The sequence below is a fragment of the Centropristis striata genome, chromosome 7 (assembly GCF_030273125.1).
Source record: "Centropristis striata isolate RG_2023a ecotype Rhode Island chromosome 7, C.striata_1.0, whole genome shotgun sequence".
Lineage (NCBI taxonomy): Eukaryota > Metazoa > Chordata > Actinopteri > Perciformes > Serranidae > Centropristis > Centropristis striata.
In genome coordinates, this window is record NC_081523.1 from 17,557,867 (window position 1) to 17,575,383 (window position 17,517).

The following is a 17,517-nucleotide window of genomic DNA, read 5'->3' on the forward strand; positions in this document are numbered from 1 at the left end:
GAAGCAGCTGAGAAACCCGTGAAGCCTAGACAACAGGGACCTGCTTGTAAGAAAGTAAAGGGGGAGCGGAGAGGATGTGTAAGGGAGGGAACGCTGTGTAGCGTGACACAATAGAAGAACGGAGGAAGTATAACAGAAGTGAGGGAAAGACAGAGAGGGGAGAGAAATCTGACAGGGTTGAGAAAGTCGAAGAGCCAGGACGAATATGACAGACAGAGGGAGGAAAACAGATCAAACTGAGAGAAAAGGAGGAAGATAGACAGACGCATGAGAAGGTGAGCTGGATAATGGTGCTGCTTGCAGGGGGAGAGGAGGAACGTGTGAAGAGATGGGAATGGAATCACTCAGAGGTCCGAGGTGCTGTAATTTACTGTCCGTGGCTAATACACAGCAAATGTGTGGAGCCGAAGACCAGGAGAGGAGAAGGGGAGCCGGGCGGTGGGGAGGCTGAAGGGAGGGCACGCTGACTGTTGGGGCTCTCAGCATGCCTGCTGGGAACCTGTCAGCAGTCACATCACCCCCTGCCCTCAGCCCTGACAGATTCATCAAGACCATTACACACACACACACACACACACACACACACACACACAAACGCATACATGCATCCAACAGATTATTGTTATATTACAATAGCTGATCCCGTTTTGCTTTAACTTTTCCTTCATGATGAGTAAAACACAACATCTGTTGCATTAATGATTCAGACAGCAAAACACAAAAGAGCAAACCATGATTTCTGCTTTGCTTTAACTTTATATATTCAATTCAGTGTGTAAGTCTATCCTGCACTGCGTAACATATTATTCTGTTAGTCTGGTGCAAGTTTTTAAAAATCTTTTGTTAGTGTAGGGGAGTAACTAGTTACATAATTAAATTACTAAATAAATGTAATTGTAATGAATAACAGTTACAGAGAAATAAGTGTAAAGAAAAAATACATTATTTATTAAAACATGATGATTACAAACAGTTTACATCAAAATGCATTCTAATATTCAAGACCTACATGTAGAATATAAAATGATTCTGTTGCTTTGCATCTTTTCTTTGTGCAGGAAAGCCTTCTTTTACAATATTACCAGACAAAGCAGATCAGCAAAATCATTCAGAAACATTTGAGTGCAACACCATCAAGGAGCTGTCTCTGCAGTCTCTCCCGTCAGTTTGTAGTATGTGCTAAAATTTTGGACATTGTTTCTTATGATTGGTTCTCTTGTTTAAATTTGCACTGCCTCCCGTCTGCTAATCAAAACAATGTGCATCACTCCAAGCCAGTGGTTCTCAAGCAGGGGTCCAAGGACCACTAGGGGAGTTCTAGGGGATCCACAGATAAATGAGAAATAGTTTAATTTCACTATTTAATTCACTATAGAAGTGAGCCCAATGTGAGTAAGAGTCATAAAAGTCACTTTTCTGATCATAAGTTTCACTACCTCCTCAACTGTAGATGACAACAACGTAATTCTGGTCTCAATCCTAAAACATCTTTCTGAAAATCTTATCAGGGCTTTTGAGCTGTTAGAAAAGTAATCAAATGTATACATTATATTATTTTTGATTAAAAAACATTACATTACTTATTACAAGTTTAACTAGTAATCTGTGACGTATTGCATTTCAGAAGTAAACTTCCCAACACTGTCTTTTGTATGAAAACTGAATCTTTACAATATCCTTTTTCCATGTCCCACAGGAGGGATAACTATTGCCTCCAGCATAAGCCAACAAGGATACTTAATCACATTTTATTTAAGAAATACTCCAGATGTGTAAATATTAGTGTTGGGAAATGTTTTTAAAAAGTAAAAGGGTGGACAATTTGTAGAGTAATCTAACTCCTGGGAGAAACAAAGTCTGTCCAGATTCCAGATAAATAGGCAAACAAACAAACAAGGTGGCTAGCGGGGCCGGCCCAGCACCAGGGGGCATTGTTAAGTCATTAGTGAAATTTAAGACCTTAACAGGCTGATCCCCATCTCTCTCTCTCTCTCACACACACACACACACACACACACACACTTACAACTCCACCCACCCACAGCAGCAGCATCCAGCCAAAGAAAACAGCCCTTGTTCCTAAATACCACTGCTGACTGGCCTCTGACCACACACACACACACACACACACACACACACACACACGCACACACAAGATCCTGATTACACTGATACAAGATCTCCTTACAAAATAAATGGCGAATGCAGGATTTTCACATGAAAAATGAAGCCACAAATACAAATCACACACAAACACATGCATCGCTCACTTGCCTGCGATCTGAAGTAGCTCTAAATCACTCTAATCTGCCCCCTTCTGATCCTCTGAGTGCCCCTACTTAATCTCTACTCTGCTCAACCAAAGGTGAACCCTATTAGTGGCCAGACAAATGAGAGGGTTTGCCCCAGCTACTCTGAGAGTGCGAGGCCTTTCAGAGCGCCATTGAGCTGCAACTCAAAACTTCTAATTTGTCCCCCCTCCTCGTTCTCTGTGCATCCCACCCACTCTAAAAGTCCCCCTGCTGTTCCTGCACATTAGCCCATTGGTAGTCCATTCCCATTTCCTGTCAAAACATTTCTCCACTGCTCTCTGTTTCCGACTGCCCCCTCTGTAGGCTCTCTCAAAGCAAACAAATCGGGCCTACTCCTTGTGTCAGGGTTCAAGCCACGACAGCTAACACTGGCCGAAGCGGAGCAAAGGTGACCAAACACAAACTCGGCTCATAACCTACTACTCATTATACACTTCCTGTGCACATTGGAGTCCAGGATCTTCCAAGTTCACATGAGACCACATCGCGGAAAGCTCAAGCCCCACAAAAGGTCCCTGAACTCATTTTCACCAGTCTAACTCTGAGTGAGGCTCTCACTGTTTGAAGCAGTACCTGTCAGTGGATTTGATATTCTAGACATTGCATTGTCTCTCCCTGTCTGTCTTTGTGTCATTCTCCCCCTTGCATTGCCCCAAGGGAGGAGCCATCCCCGCGGTCCTGTGCCAGCTGCTCAGTGGTCCAGCCTGTGTGCCGATCCGCTGTGTGAGGCGGTGTGCACTGGAGCCTCAGGGCCCTGTCGCCACGCTGCCTGGCCCCCTGCCTGAGGGGCTCACTGACAGGGGGTCTGGAGGGACTGGACAGTACTACCCCACCGGGGAGAGACCTGTGACAGCAGACTGAAGGGACCAGTGTGTCTGACTTTGTCTCTGTGCGTGTGTACGCGGCACGCAGGTAATTTATGCATACACAGTAATATGTGCATCAGGGTTATGTTTCAGATATTGTGAGCGACACTATGATCAATCTGTGGAGTGAATTCCAACAATGGAGTTGCTTAAAACTCAGTCAGTATTATATCCAGTATAACACAGTGCAGTATAACTTACTTGTTTTTGATTAGTTGTAATGTATTCATTTAAATTACACAGTGTGCAGGGTATATTTAACTCCAGGTTACCATAGAAACATATTTCATGCTACAGTAACATTTATACACCATGAAATAAAGTGACTGCTCACATATGTCAAAAATGGATTGCCAGCTTGCCCTGGGTAAATAAAGACACTACATGTCATATTCTATTTTTGATACATTATTATATACTAATCAAACAAATGCCATATTTTTCTGACTTTTTAAGGTTTCCGGCACCTCGTGCAAGTAAGCATGGCCTTTAAATGTTAAGGAGGCGTGTCTTGCAAAGAAGAGTGGTAGGACTCATAAGAACATAGTATTTCCAGAAGATGACACGGACAGTCTCCTGTTGTGTGCTACATGTTTGAAAGGGAAACTCTATAGACTCAAGACCTGATTCTCTGGGCATTGTCCTATATTTTCAAATGTATTTCCTACATCAAACTGCTCACAACAAGGTCTGTGGATTATCTTGAGTGACTGGGACATGATTTCTGGAAAGAGAGCTGAGTTTTTTAAATGAGTTTTTTGGCGCTTTGAGCACCAAAAGCAAAGTGCCAAATGACTTCATTATATTTGAGAGAGTGCAGACATCTCTATAAATGATATCTCCAAAACTCAGCAACTAACACTAAAATAATCTAGATTGATATATAGTGCAAAAGGTAAGAAGAATGTATGATGTATTTTTGATTTTGGGAGTGAATTGTCCCTTTAAGTGCCAAAATCATGTGAAGCTCTTTCTGCAGCCAGAGACCCAAATGGAGGATAAAAAGCACCTCCTCCACATCCTCTGTGAGTTGGATGACGGAGAAGGAGAGCGATCCACAACAGTTATTGTCGGAGACCATTTTACATTTTTTTTCTGAGTTACTTCTCACATTAAGTCCTCCTTTCTGATGATTGACCCGCCCCAACATCCTGTTTGAGAGTGAAATATATAAAAAGCCAGGAGGGAAATCAGAAACTCAGATCCATTTCACTTGATTTTCATTACTTCTTGGCTACAAGATGCGGTGGTTCACTGCCCCAGGATTACAATATTATACTTAGAGTATGAAAAACAATCTCCTAAAATGACATTGTTGTCTCATACATAAAACTCTCAAGTGCATATATGATGACCTAACAGGGGGACTTGGCGGCGGTGCATGAGTATGCATCTGGGAAAGGGGAGGAATTCGACCCCTGACACAGTCCAACAAATGTTACTGCATTTATTCTTTGGCTGATAGTTTAATGTTCCTTTCCCAAAGACTTGAAGCTTCTATTTTCTTTTTTTGTTGAAGCTGAAAAATGAGGAGGCCGGTGTTCCCCTCCATTAGCAGTACAAGGAGAAAGTATCTGCTCTTCTTCTGTTCTTGTGTGAGTGAGAAAGACCATTCAGAGGCCCAGGTTATCATATACTGATATTTTTTTAATTAGTTTAAGACGGCCAGACGCAAGCAGGTGTATGGACTAACAGATGGTCAGACTGCCTCTCTGAGACACTGCAGACATTTAAATACAGCAACAATGATATGTGAATAGTTTATTGTCAAACTGTCCAGACAGTGTTAATCCGTAAAGAACTATAAACAATGTGCATGTGTGTCTGTATGTTACTAGAACATGGCTTTTTGCAGGAAAAAAAGGTTTGAGAATTACCATCAGCATAAGCAATTAACAAACAATAACTGACATTCAGCTCGGGAATTGTGTAATTGAGCTGAAACTAAGGCTATCTACTACACATCGATTAGGACTGGGGGAAAAAAACCCACAAAAGCCTGCACTGACTAGTTGAAAACAAAGCTGTGGTACATGCACATAACTAGAACCAAGACTACAAACAGATCAATACAACCCACAACCTAAGATTAAGAGTAATGGATTCCTCTTGGAGCTGAGCATTTGAAGCTGAGCTCAAGACAACTAATCATCGTTCAAATAGTAAAATGTTTAACTCAGAAAACTGTTTTAAAGAAAGCACAGAAATGATGGTACGTGCGTTCAAGATGGAGGTTTTGTTTTTAGTTCAAATATCGCAGCCTGATATGCACAAGTATGTATGAGTCTTTGTGAGCTCATTTTGAGTCCAGGGGAGGGAAGAGCCATATTGACAACATTGGGAAATTCCTATTGATTATTCTTCTTTTCTCTGGGAGCTGGCTTGTTAAAAAAGACCCCTCTTGGAAACAGGATCAATTAGTGAGATAGTGCTTGCCATTGATCACCCCCCCTCCCACCCCCCCACCTCACAAGGCTCTTGCCGTACGATGGATCCCTCCACACACTCCTTATGACCAGCTATTGATCTCGGCTCCTTAGCCAAATATAAAAGCACGCACTCACACTGAGCGCTGACCCCTCCCATCCAAACCACACGGTCTAATACTAATACTGACATCTGCTTGTCTCCATTGTAAACCCATGGTTCACTCATAAATACAGAGGCCAGCTTTGGCCCAGAACCAATATAGTTTCTCAGAGGTCAGAGGTCAGCATGGCAATAATACTGCCATTAACGGATTTGCCTGGGTTAATACTTCTCAGAGTGGAGGAGATTTACGGAGCGAAAGCAACAAAGATTGTTGGAAAATATAAGTTTAATACAGAGGGCGGATTACATTTTTCATTTGATTGATGTGTTGATCATTGATTGAGTTAATGCATGACAAGTCAAAAGTATAAAAGAGAGAATAGCTACAAAAATGTTACTTTTGAGGAGCTGGAACCAGCTTTTTTTCTGCATGGTCTCTAGGAAAAAAATGTTTGCACACTTCTACAAAGCACAGATAGATCTGTAACATTTTCACCATCTTTTAGAGTGTGTATAAGATGCATCAGACTTGTGATGTAGTAAATGAGCATCGGTGGTTGGATATGATTTCTCACCAAAACTTATACAACACCGTGCGTATGATCTTCAACAAGCTAACAGTTACAGTTTTACATACATCATGGTTGCAGTTTAAACATGTGACAATCACTTTTAGACAAAACCAAGTAGTTGTTGTCTGAATTCACAATGTGAAACACCTGCTGTGTAAAACTGCAACTCAGTGCATCAAAAAATTATGACATGGGCATTGGTTCAAAAAATGTTGAGATTCAAAGTATCTGTGGTTCAGAAACGTAGAATGCCAAAATATCATTCTGGCGACTGTGTTGGCTTTTTTGCTTGATAACACATAAACAAACTTGTTGTCAATTAACTGTCTTACAATTAACCACTTGATTCATTAATTGTTTCAGCACCAATTCAAAATAGATAGAATAAATAGAAACTGTGACACAACATGACTAAAAGGGCACTTGGTGAGCACACACCTCCACCAAGGCCTTGCCCTATCTCATGAAGTAAATATAAGTTAAAAATGATTCCTTAATGGTTCCTTAACTTCCACCAAGTTTCACAAAAATAAGGCCATCGTTTTTCTTTAATCCTGGAACAAAAACATCAAACCAAAACCATAACCCCTTTGGCGGGAGTAAAAATATCACAGCCAAATATAACAATGTTTCTCCAAAATAGAAAGCAGTAAAAACACTGAGTTAGAGGAGTTAGTGAAGATTTATGGTGATGAGCCCAGAAATCAATCCATCTATCTATCTATTGATCGATCCTCCAATCAGTGAACAAGCCAGTCCATCAGTCAAAGATGAGACACTCTCCAAGCAGCAAAGTCACATCAGGCCAGTGAGTGTTGCAGTTCACCAATGTTAAGATTATACAATTGTAAAACTATTAGACACAGCAGGCAGCGGGGCATTAGATAATTCTCTCCCATAGGCAACTTAAGAGTCATCTCTTTGTCAAAGACTGCCCTTGCCCTCTTCATCCCTTGGTCCCTCCACCCTCTATCCCTTCACCCCTCCCTATGGATCAGCTGTGATCTCCTCTCTCTCCTTTCACTCAAATCAGGATTAGGGAGAAGAGGAGGCAGAGGGGGCGCAGCAGCAGCAGGAGAAGGGGGAGAGAAAAACTGAAACAATATGGAAAGGAGATTAGAAAAGAGGGGGTTTGGGCTGTTTGGGGAATTGCAAAGTCCCTTGTGCTTGGGTAGGTGTCCTAATGACACCGCCTAATTATGGCAAAATTAGACAGGCTAAAGGGAGGAGGAGGCGGGTGGTGGTGGTGGAGGAGATGGTAGCGTGAGGGGAAAAGAAGAGGAGCAGGGGAATTAAGCAATAGGGAGTGAAGAAGTAAGCGCACAGTAGGAGCATGTGAGAGCGAAGGGAAAAAGAGAGGGTTGTGCAGAAGAACAGATACAAGGAGAGGCAGGGAGGAAGGGAGCGCGGGGCTGGGAGTGAGAGAAAAAAGAGAAAAGGAGGAAGAAAAAAGGGGTAGAAAGCAGTGGCTGGGCGATAGCAGCGAGTGGGCCCCAGCACGCTGCATGTTAATTGGAGAACAGGTGTTGGGGCTGGGAGCAGGAGGCTGATTACTGGAGCCACAGAAACAGACCGTCTCCTCCACACACACACACACATGCACACATGCACAATCCACATAGGCTGCACACACACACACATGAATAATTTAAGACCCAAGCAGTGACTAGGGAAAAAGGTCAAAGCAGGGGTCACAAAGACATATAGACAATCGCACATACATCCACATACATACATAAATAAACATGCAAGGATCCCCACACACATGAAAATATACATTGGTTTGTGTGCACACAACCAGTGTATACATGCTCGAAACACACACGCACATCTGCCAATCTTTTGAGTTTTTCAGCGTGCGCTGTACATGCATACAGCCAAATGAGGATGTGCACATAAGGTGGGATAAAAGGGCACAGGGCCACGCAGAAATTCCATTGGCTTATCAGAAATTAACTGGCTGCTAATAGGCTGCTCCCTGAGGAGAGGATTTCACAGGCCAGTCAAGAGAGAGAAGCCCCCATCAGGACGGGATATGCCCAGTGTGATTAGAGAGTACAGTAGGTCAATGATTCCATTTAAATCAATCCTCACAGCCTCACACCAGCCTGCACACACACACATACGAAGTCACAAAAAGATATAGATCGCTCTTTCCTCTCCAGCCCGCCGCTGTGCTACTTACAAACAAATTTCGAAGGGTTTAGCCATGTTAGGAGGAAGTATAAAAAGACGGCGGAGGGGGTTATTGGGAGAGTAATGTGCTACAGTAAATGAGAAAAGCAGCTGCTCCAAGGTATTCTGGGAAAATTCAAAAGACAACAGCCCGATTTTTTCCGTTATATGAAAACTATCTTCAGCGGAGATCCTTTGAGACACACTGTCAACAGCCAGCCAGCTTGAACTGAGGAGGGGAAAGAAAAGGGTCCTTGACGTATATGAAGTGTTTTCTAGACAGACGATTGCAGGAGAGAAGGAGGGAAGGAAGGAGAGAGGAGATGAAGGTTGCGTCTATGACATCACAGAGAAAGTATTTCACATGCGGTGTGCTTATGAGCATTCATCACACTGGTTAATGCCAGGCAGACAGCGCGGGACCTCCGAAATCCCTCGGACGTGAAGGCCCTCACACACGCTGATTACCGCGGGGGTCATCCGCCTTTAAGCCTGATAACTGGCTGTCAGGGTGAACATTTACTACATATGTGAGCCTGTCTGGTGTTGTGGAAGATCCACATGCTTCTCATAAAAAGAAATCAAAGCTTTTGGCAGGTTTCAGGTGAAATGTCGGCTGTTAAACGTAATGAGTGACCAAAGTGAAACAGATCCCAGCAGGCTGAAGATAGATCAACAGATAAACAGAGAGCAGAAGAGAGAGAAACACCTGGGAGACAGACACGGACACACTGACTTCATGCTGTACAGTGCAGCCTGCTTGCATTGATGCAGTGTAAACTGACATGGCAGAAACACTTATCCCTCTGTTGTAAATATTCATATTTTTGATGTGATGCAGGCATGCACATATTAATATTTATATGTGGAATACACACACAAACATTATCATCACTGTATACATACATCCAGCCCACACATCCTTACATGTATGCTACTTTGCTTGCTTATTATGTGTAAATGCAACAGCTGATTGGTGAAATGTGCAACCTTCACTTCAAAACTGTGATATGTCTCTCTCTCTCTCTCTCTCTCTCTCTCTCTCTCTCTCTCTCTCTCTCTCTCTCTATCTCTCTCTATCTCTCGTGCAAATCCTGTCTCTGCAAAGTTATATTCCCATACAGCAAAACTGCTTTTTCATTAATGTTTTGAAGGGAACATATTTTTTTCCGTTGTAAAACGGTGGCACTTTCGTTTTGTTTAGGCACCAAAACTACTTGGTTATGTTTCGTAAAAGATCATAGTTTGGGTCTCCAGTGCTGACACAGGTTTGTTTGGCCCCATGATCATTCTTTAGACAGGGAACAACGTTTCAGCTTGTTTGTATTTCCTTAAACCAATCAAATTCGTCTTGGGCAGTGGTAACCCCAAGATGCTTAGGTTTAGATAAACATGTTTGTTACATAACTTGGTAAGATTTGCAACAAAACTAGGTGGTTAGGTTTGGAAAAGATCAATGGTTGGGTTAAAATGCATATATTTGTTAATTAAATAATTCAGCGTTGACATTTGATATCACACAGGACATGAACAGTGATTTCCTGGGTGAAAGTTCTGTGTTTTTAATTGACAGTGCAGTTAAGATGCATTAGGGTGCTGACACAGACCAGGCTGGTAGGAGCATGTTCACAAAGAAAGGGCGCCCTGAACATTTAGTATGAAGAGGTGCTTGTCTGAGGTGGTGGACACTGTGTTGATCTCATTACCTGTCAATGATGACTGGGTCAGAGGGCGTCTCGTTTCGGTTTCCACAACTTTTCTTCTCACAGCAGCGGCTGAGTGGGCAGTTAAAAAAGACAGAAAGGAGGAAATAGTCAGTGTTAAAAAAAAACAAATTAAAAAGGAGGAGCAGTCATTTGTCTGGCCCATCTACATCCACAGGCCCAGACTACTCTGCCCCGCAGTCGGCCAAGATCCAGGAGCACACAAAGGAGGCATGAGAGGGGAGGGGAAGAATAGACAAAAGAATAAAAGAGGAAGAAAAGGTACAACAACACACCCTACAAACAGTGAGAGACCATTCAAAAGTGAAAAGCCAGCCAGGCAATCTGTCACATTGATTTCGAAATCAAACTCAACCCCCACGCAGCCTCATTGCGCACACACACACACACACACACACACACACACACACCGTCCCACAACATCCTACCATTCGTCAGCAGTCCTGTCCGAGGAGCCTGCTGGCCACCCAGCCCCCCCCTCCCCAAAGTCCCCTTCACTGCATAACAAAAGTGCCCCCACCCCTAACCATCTGCCACCCCTACACCTCGCCTCACCCCTCTCGTGTCCCAGCTTGGCCCTGCCCTGCCCCCCTCCGCCCCCCTGTCAGACGGCCTCACTCCCCAGCTGTGACGCTTGCCCTCTGCCTCTTCGGCTCTGTTATTAGCCAGCTGTGAGTCACATTCGGGCATCTGCTGGCTACACAATGGCAAAGCCCACTCCGTCTTAGCCCCTCTCCCCATGTCCCAGCCCCCTATCCTTCCCCCTGCTGCCCTCGAATCCTGGGTCACTGCCCCACTTCCAGACCGCTCTCTTCGGCTTCTTCTCCATCCATAACCCCGTGTTCACCTATTTTCTTTATTCGCCAATGACTAGCCAAAACCTGCTGGTCCCTAAGCCATGGTGAGACTCTTTGAAGTCCCCCTCCAGACACATTTTAAAGTACAGAAAAATATTCAGTATTTTCTATTTTTAAGATGGATTTCCCACATAAAAGTTAATAAACATTTCTGACAGTGTTGGAAGGACACTTGGGAAGACAGTGTAATGTCACCAGATCACCATCATCTTTGCTTTAATCTGCTACCATGTGTGTTTCGCTCTGTGCTCCAGTCTGCATTGAAGGATTCAGGTTCAGGTTGTCCAGTTTCTCACGAAGTTGTGACATATTGAATCTAGCTTGTGTTTGTATTGTCAGATTTTGGAGAAGTGCACACACATCTTCCCCTTCAGCAGAGGAATGTGACAAACTTTGTGTAGATGCAAGTCAGTATAGTCAAGATCAGATGTTTTGGGGGACATAAACATAAGAAAAAAAACATTTCTGAGTGGGGATTTTAAACTCTCTTTAATAGTAACTCTTTACAACACTCTCTATGACAGTGGAAATACACCTCTCATCCTGTCATCATGTTGACGAAGTTCAAACTTCATGTCTTGGCTAAACAGAAGTGCTGGAGTTACATTTCGATGAGGGAAAGGTGGATTGTTCCACCAAAAGTGTGTCTGCTGCTGTCAGCTGTGGTCTGACTGCAAAACTCCAGGCCAGAAAGTGAGGAGCTCCAGGAAGAAACAGGAGCCGGCCGGGGACAAGCTGCGTTTCAGCAGAAAGCAGCAGGGGGTTACCACTGTAACAAGGCTGATGACAGACAGGCTAGACTTATAGTTCAACCACAGTCTAGTTTTTCTTTTTTTTAAACTAGAGCCTCAAGCGTCGTCCCAAAACCACATTTCAAGCTGACTGAGACAAAGCAGAGTGAAGGAGAGTAATGGATATTTGGATTTTGTCCCTGAAGGTTTGACTGAGTATGTTTGTGTGTGTGAGTGTGTTACTCACCTGCACATAACCTCGTGTGTGAGCAGAACTCTGCACATTTCTGGATTCTTGTTTTGACCCTCATACGATATAGGCTGAGAGGAGGAAATATGAGAAAGATTCAGTTTCATGTAGAACCAGTTAAAACTTATATGACATTTTCCGGTTGATACTGGTCTTCTATTCGAACATATTTACATTATTTAATGTTCAAAAAACACATTATTTTTCTCATACTATCTGTCTGAATACGCCTGTGTTCACCCTATGTCTGAAAGGCTCAGCTTTAAAACCCTGATGATTCTTCTCTGATTGATCAGTGCTTCTGGGTCTTCTGCATCTGCACTTTGTCCCATTTTTTCCTGTATATATGCTGCTACAGTACTGTTACAGTCATTCCCTGTTTGCAATGATGGTGCAGAGAAGCTGAGAGTCAGCCCAGTCACCAGAATAAGATGTTGGCAGTATACGTTTCTGCAAACCACAGATTTGTTGAATCTTGACGATTCTAAACTGATGTATCTCGTTCTGATTCCCCACTTGTCACATACTGATTTTGAGCACATGGTTAACATTGTGATTTAAACAAAACTACTTGGTTAGGTTTAGGAAAATTCTTGGCTTGGGTTGAAATAATTGCATTTGTTACATAACTTCCCTTTCACTTTCGCATGGGACATGAACCACATTCTGATGTCTGTTTGACTCATACATCTACTCCAGTTTGACACTTGTTATATCATGTCACCTGACTTTCAGAGCACTTTAACTGAGTGTCTTATATTGAAGTGAATGGTTTTACTTAGGCGCGCATGTCGTGCTAATGCTGAAGGATGCCAAATAGGGCCTCATCTGTGGTTTGCAGAAACGTTCAATGCCAACCTTTGTTTTCTGGGGACATGGTTGACTCTCAGTGTCTCTGCACCATCATTGCAACCAGGGAATGACTGTAACAATACTGTAGCAGCATATATATATATATATATATATAGTAAAACTGTGACATCACAACCTTATATAAGTCCTGACTGCTCATCTAGAGGCACATTTTCTCAATATACTGACTACTGACTGTATGCATTGCTTGGGGGATTGCATGCTTGATACTTTCACAGTATTTAAATAGCACATAGATGTGCTTTACAATAAAGAAAAAAATACAGAATTTTTACAATATAGGACCTTTAAGGAAAGTTGACCAACCTGTTTAGTGACAGAATCAATAAGTCGTGCGTAAAGATCCTGCTCCGTGCGAACCCCTATAAAAAGAAAACAAAAAAATTGGTTGAAAAACTTTAACAAATCATTTTAGTCATGAAAGTGATTTCACTGAAGAAAGAAACTGAATTTATGATCTCTTGCCTTCAGTGCTTTAGTTGAATGGAAACTGGGAGTAGAGGAGAGATCAAGCTAGAAGCTCGACATTAATTGCAAAATACTTCATAGTTAAACCCCAAACCGCCCCTAATCAGTTGATAAAAACATACTTAATGCTGAGGATTCTCAAAATAAAATGGAAAGATTTATAGCTTCAATCTTTTTTTAACACAAACTCTGGACAGGCTCTCAGAAAAAGCATTGAACTCTGTCCAGCCAACATGGAGGAATAAGATTGGCATGCAGTCCGTATTTTCTCCCTGATGGTTTCTAAGGGGATTGAGAGTTATTTGATGTCTGATGATTATCAGTCATGTTCAGCTCTGAGGCCTGAATTTACGATGACATTCTCACGATTTGTCAAATTTTTCTTTTTCCGGTTACTTTTCAGTTAACATATGATTTATTCGCAAGTTTACATGACAGGCTGGAGTTCAGAGTTATGCATAGACAGGTGGAACAACACCGGATCAGTTTGTTAAGGGGAATTAATGCAGAGCGAATGTGTTTTTAACAATTTATCTCGCTTCCGTATAATCAGGTGTGCCTGAGTGGGATTTCCAGAAACACCTGAACCTGTGGATGCTTCAAAACCTCCTCTGTAAATCACACAAGTTAGGGAAACGACATATAATGAATTGCTTCTTGAGAGAAGAGCGCATTACCCAAGGTTTTTTTTTTTCATAGAGACTTTGGAGAGTATTGCTTTCAAAATGTGTTCCTCTCATCAAAGTCTCGATTGAGATGCCTTTGATATCGCTTGGGGGAAGGGGATGAGAGGAGGGGATGCAGAGGAAGTGCTTTTGGTGTGCTTGTATGTACGTGTGTGTATGTATGTGTGTGTGCGTGTGTGTGTGTGTGTGTGTGTATGGTGGGTGTATAAGGGGGTTGCTCTGGAACATGTCTTTTATCTTCTCTCCCATGGGTGCCACTGCGATGGCAGAGTAGGGGCAGCAGTGGCTCATGGGAACCAAATTTCTGTGTGTATCCCCCGATCTGATGTGGAAGCACCATGGGGGGTTGGAGGAGTAGTTGGAGGGGGATGAGAGGGGGTTGGTGTGGGGTGGCAACTTGTACCTCATTTCCCCATACATGGGCGCAGAAGTGGCTCGCCGAGCTGAATTGTACAAACCAAGTGATTAGACGATAGGTAATTTATGAGCTCAAAGAGGAGAGGCGAGGTAAGGACGTGTAGGAAGATTACTTAAGTGGAAAGGTGTGTGTCATGCTTGTGTGACGCCACTGACCTTTTTCAACTCCTGTTATACGCAGGGTGTCTAAATGATCAAATTAGACACCTCAAAGGGCAAAGAATCAACCCATAATCTGAGAAGTCGTGTCTGACTCGACTCACCGTTGCTGTAGAGGAGCTGGAGCTTGTAGTGCGTGCCGTTGTTGGTCTTTTCTCCCGTCTGCTCCTTGGAAAGAGACACGACAGACACACAGACAAACGCAGAGCATGCAGTTAAGCACATTTGAGGCACAGATAAGTACAGCTGAGCATCCCCACGCAGCACAGTGAGTCTCTCCTAATCCTGCCCTCAGCCCTTCCATGGGAGCAGCAGCGAGATCAGAGGCTCAGAGCCCATGTGGGACCTTTAGTTGTGTTCCAGAGCTGGGCGCTTAACCTTGAGTTGGATGTTCTTTGTAAAGGTTCATGTCTGATGCAAACTCCTAAAACCTAAAGATCAAATGCAGTGGTCCTCCTCGCAACGAGGTAACACAGGCATGGTTATATGTGTGTGCGTGTGTGTGTGTGCAAAGTGTGCAAAGTACTGTATGTGAGACTGAGCAGCAGTCGACCTTGACAGAATAACTTCCTTTCCGCTATCCCTCCCTCCCCCAGGCTCTCCACTATAGCCTCTCACTTCTTCCTTCTCTCCCCCCTTCTCTGTCTCTTGTTCCCCCTCTTTCTTTCTCTTCTTCTACCTCTACTGGTCTTTCTAAGTGGTCTCAGAGGAATGCTCTCTGGTCCAATAACCCAGGAGGCTGGCATCACAGAGACGAGCGCCAGAGACGAGAAGAGAGAACGAGGTTGGGGAGGTAGAGAAACTGGGGAAAGGAGACAGTTGTGAAGATGGGAAGAAGTAGAAGAAGAAGAAGAAGAAGAAGAAAAAGAAGAAAAAAAAGAAGAAGAAGAAGAAGAAGAGGAAGAAGATGTGGGAGAAATTAAGATGCATTAAGATAAAGTAACAGAGCTCCCAAACTTAATATCAAAAGTGAGATTGACGTCAGGAGATAGATGGATGCCTGGGTTCATAAGTTTTGTGAATATACACAGAGGAACATTTATTTCGCCTTGCCATCGCTCTACCTCTGCATAATTACAAAGCAAAAACAGATGCCAGGTTAACCATGCAGAAAATGAACTCCTCCACTGCCGTCATATTACTCTATGTTGGCCTGTGTGGCACAAAGGGGAGCTGCTTTCAGCCCCGGCCCTCCCTCCCTGCCCGTGAAATTCATAGTAAAACTATGTTTGAACTTCAGCTGACAGGACGCTGTCCTCTTGTCTTTCTCACTGGGGAAATCTGTTGCCAGTTTAGGAGGCTCTCGCTGCTCTCACCACAAGGCAGAAACATCCATCAACACCGGGCATTAAGGCTCCCACCCCAGGCAGTCTCTTTCTAACTCTGTCTCCACACTGCACCCTTCCGTATTTTGGTCTTGTCCAACCTGAGGAATCCAGCTCCCCCCACAGCAATATTTAGAGTATGGGAGGGGGGCATGAAGGCAAAGAGACTTTGATGATTAGTTCACTGTATAACTTAACAGGAGCAAGCATAATTTGCATTTTAAAAAGTAGTGATGTCCTCCTAATGAGGCAAGCTGCTAATTAGTCATTAGATATTCTTTTTCAATCCCACATCATCAGCTCATTGAGGGTAGAGCTTGTGTAAACATGTAGCCGTCAGCTGTTCGATATGCTTGGCTTTACTGGGGATGGGGAAGATCAAGTTGAGCACCTGGTTACTGCTGAAATATATTACTGATACATTCTGCTGCTGTGGATATTTTTTCAGAAGATGCTGCTTCAGATTTTTGTTTTGATGGGGTGTTATTTAGTGTCCCTGAAATAACTGTTAATTGATGACATCCATAAATAATCATTCAGACAGACAGGCGTTCAGAGACATTACCACACCTTGTCGTGCTCGACAAAGTCGACAAAGGCAGTCCTCTCCACCTCCACAGGTTGGCCATGTCTGTCATAGAGCGCCAGGACAAAGTGGAAGAAGTTGGACTTGCGGAGATTGGAGGGCGGCTGCTTCTCAAAATGAGCTCTTGACAAAGCAACTCCGCTGAGGACACAACAGGAAGAGACAGTCAGCTCCACAGACATTCATACTGTATTATAATAGACTGTTTCATACTGATAAATAAAAAGGCTATTTCTTAATAAATTACTATCTTACAATGTATGGAATTCATTAATGATTAAAATAGTTTTCAAATCTAAATAAAGCAAAAACTAAAGAGTTTTCTCTGCTTGCAATAAATAAAGAAAACTCAATGAATATGCATTAAAATTATGTTTGATCCAAGACACTTTTAAGGCAGTTATTTAAATAATAAAGTTGAAAACAATAATACATTCTCAAATAATTTAATATAATTTTCCATTTGTTACCATTTTTTATTCTCCAGTTGCTAAGGCCTTAAAATATTCCATTCAATAATTAGCAAAAAAATAAGCAAATAAGTAAGCAAAAACATACAGATCATTTACAAATATTTTTGTTTTACCCATAAAATAAAGATAATTATATTAACTAATATTTTCTGGAAATATACACAAAAATCAAGGCAAAAAGGGAAAACAGGAAAAGCAAAAACTTGTTGAAGTTTTAGCTTAATAAGTGAAAAGTCGACAGTAAAATTGATACTTTTGACTTAAGGAGTGATGGAGGAGCATCTTGGTTAAAATGTAATGTTACTCAGTATAAATAGGCTACTGACTGCTGAAATCAAAGAAGTTAAAGATTTAAGCTTTGAGCCGTGAGGAGGTCTGCACATCAGAGTCTGTACAGTTTTCCTTTAACTTTAACATCGATCTAAAAATGTTCATTTTTTTCATATCTTAATATGTCATCAGTTTATAGATTTTATTTTGTAAAAGCCTTAAACGGTCGTTTTAAGAAAGA

General features: G+C 42.5%; 1 protein-coding gene across 2 annotated transcripts in view; it reads right to left on the bottom strand.

The window, feature by feature from the left end:
* ebf2 (EBF transcription factor 2) overlaps positions 1–17,517 on the bottom strand; it is a 33,373-nt gene that overhangs the window by 14,745 nt on the left and 1,111 nt on the right. The window contains exons 2-6 of one of the 2 annotated variants that reach the window (XM_059336995.1): positions 16,518–16,674; positions 14,727–14,784; positions 13,199–13,254; positions 12,017–12,090; positions 10,164–10,232 (exon numbers count right to left, since the gene is read on the bottom strand). In XM_059336995.1, the coding sequence (XP_059192978.1) occupies positions 10,164–10,232; positions 12,017–12,090; positions 13,199–13,254; positions 14,727–14,784; positions 16,518–16,674 (414 nt within the window). Of the gene's footprint in view, positions 1–10,163; positions 10,233–12,016; positions 12,091–13,198; positions 13,255–14,726; positions 14,791–16,517; positions 16,675–17,517 lie in introns of both variants that reach the window. The other variant, XM_059336994.1, reaches the window with a different exon arrangement.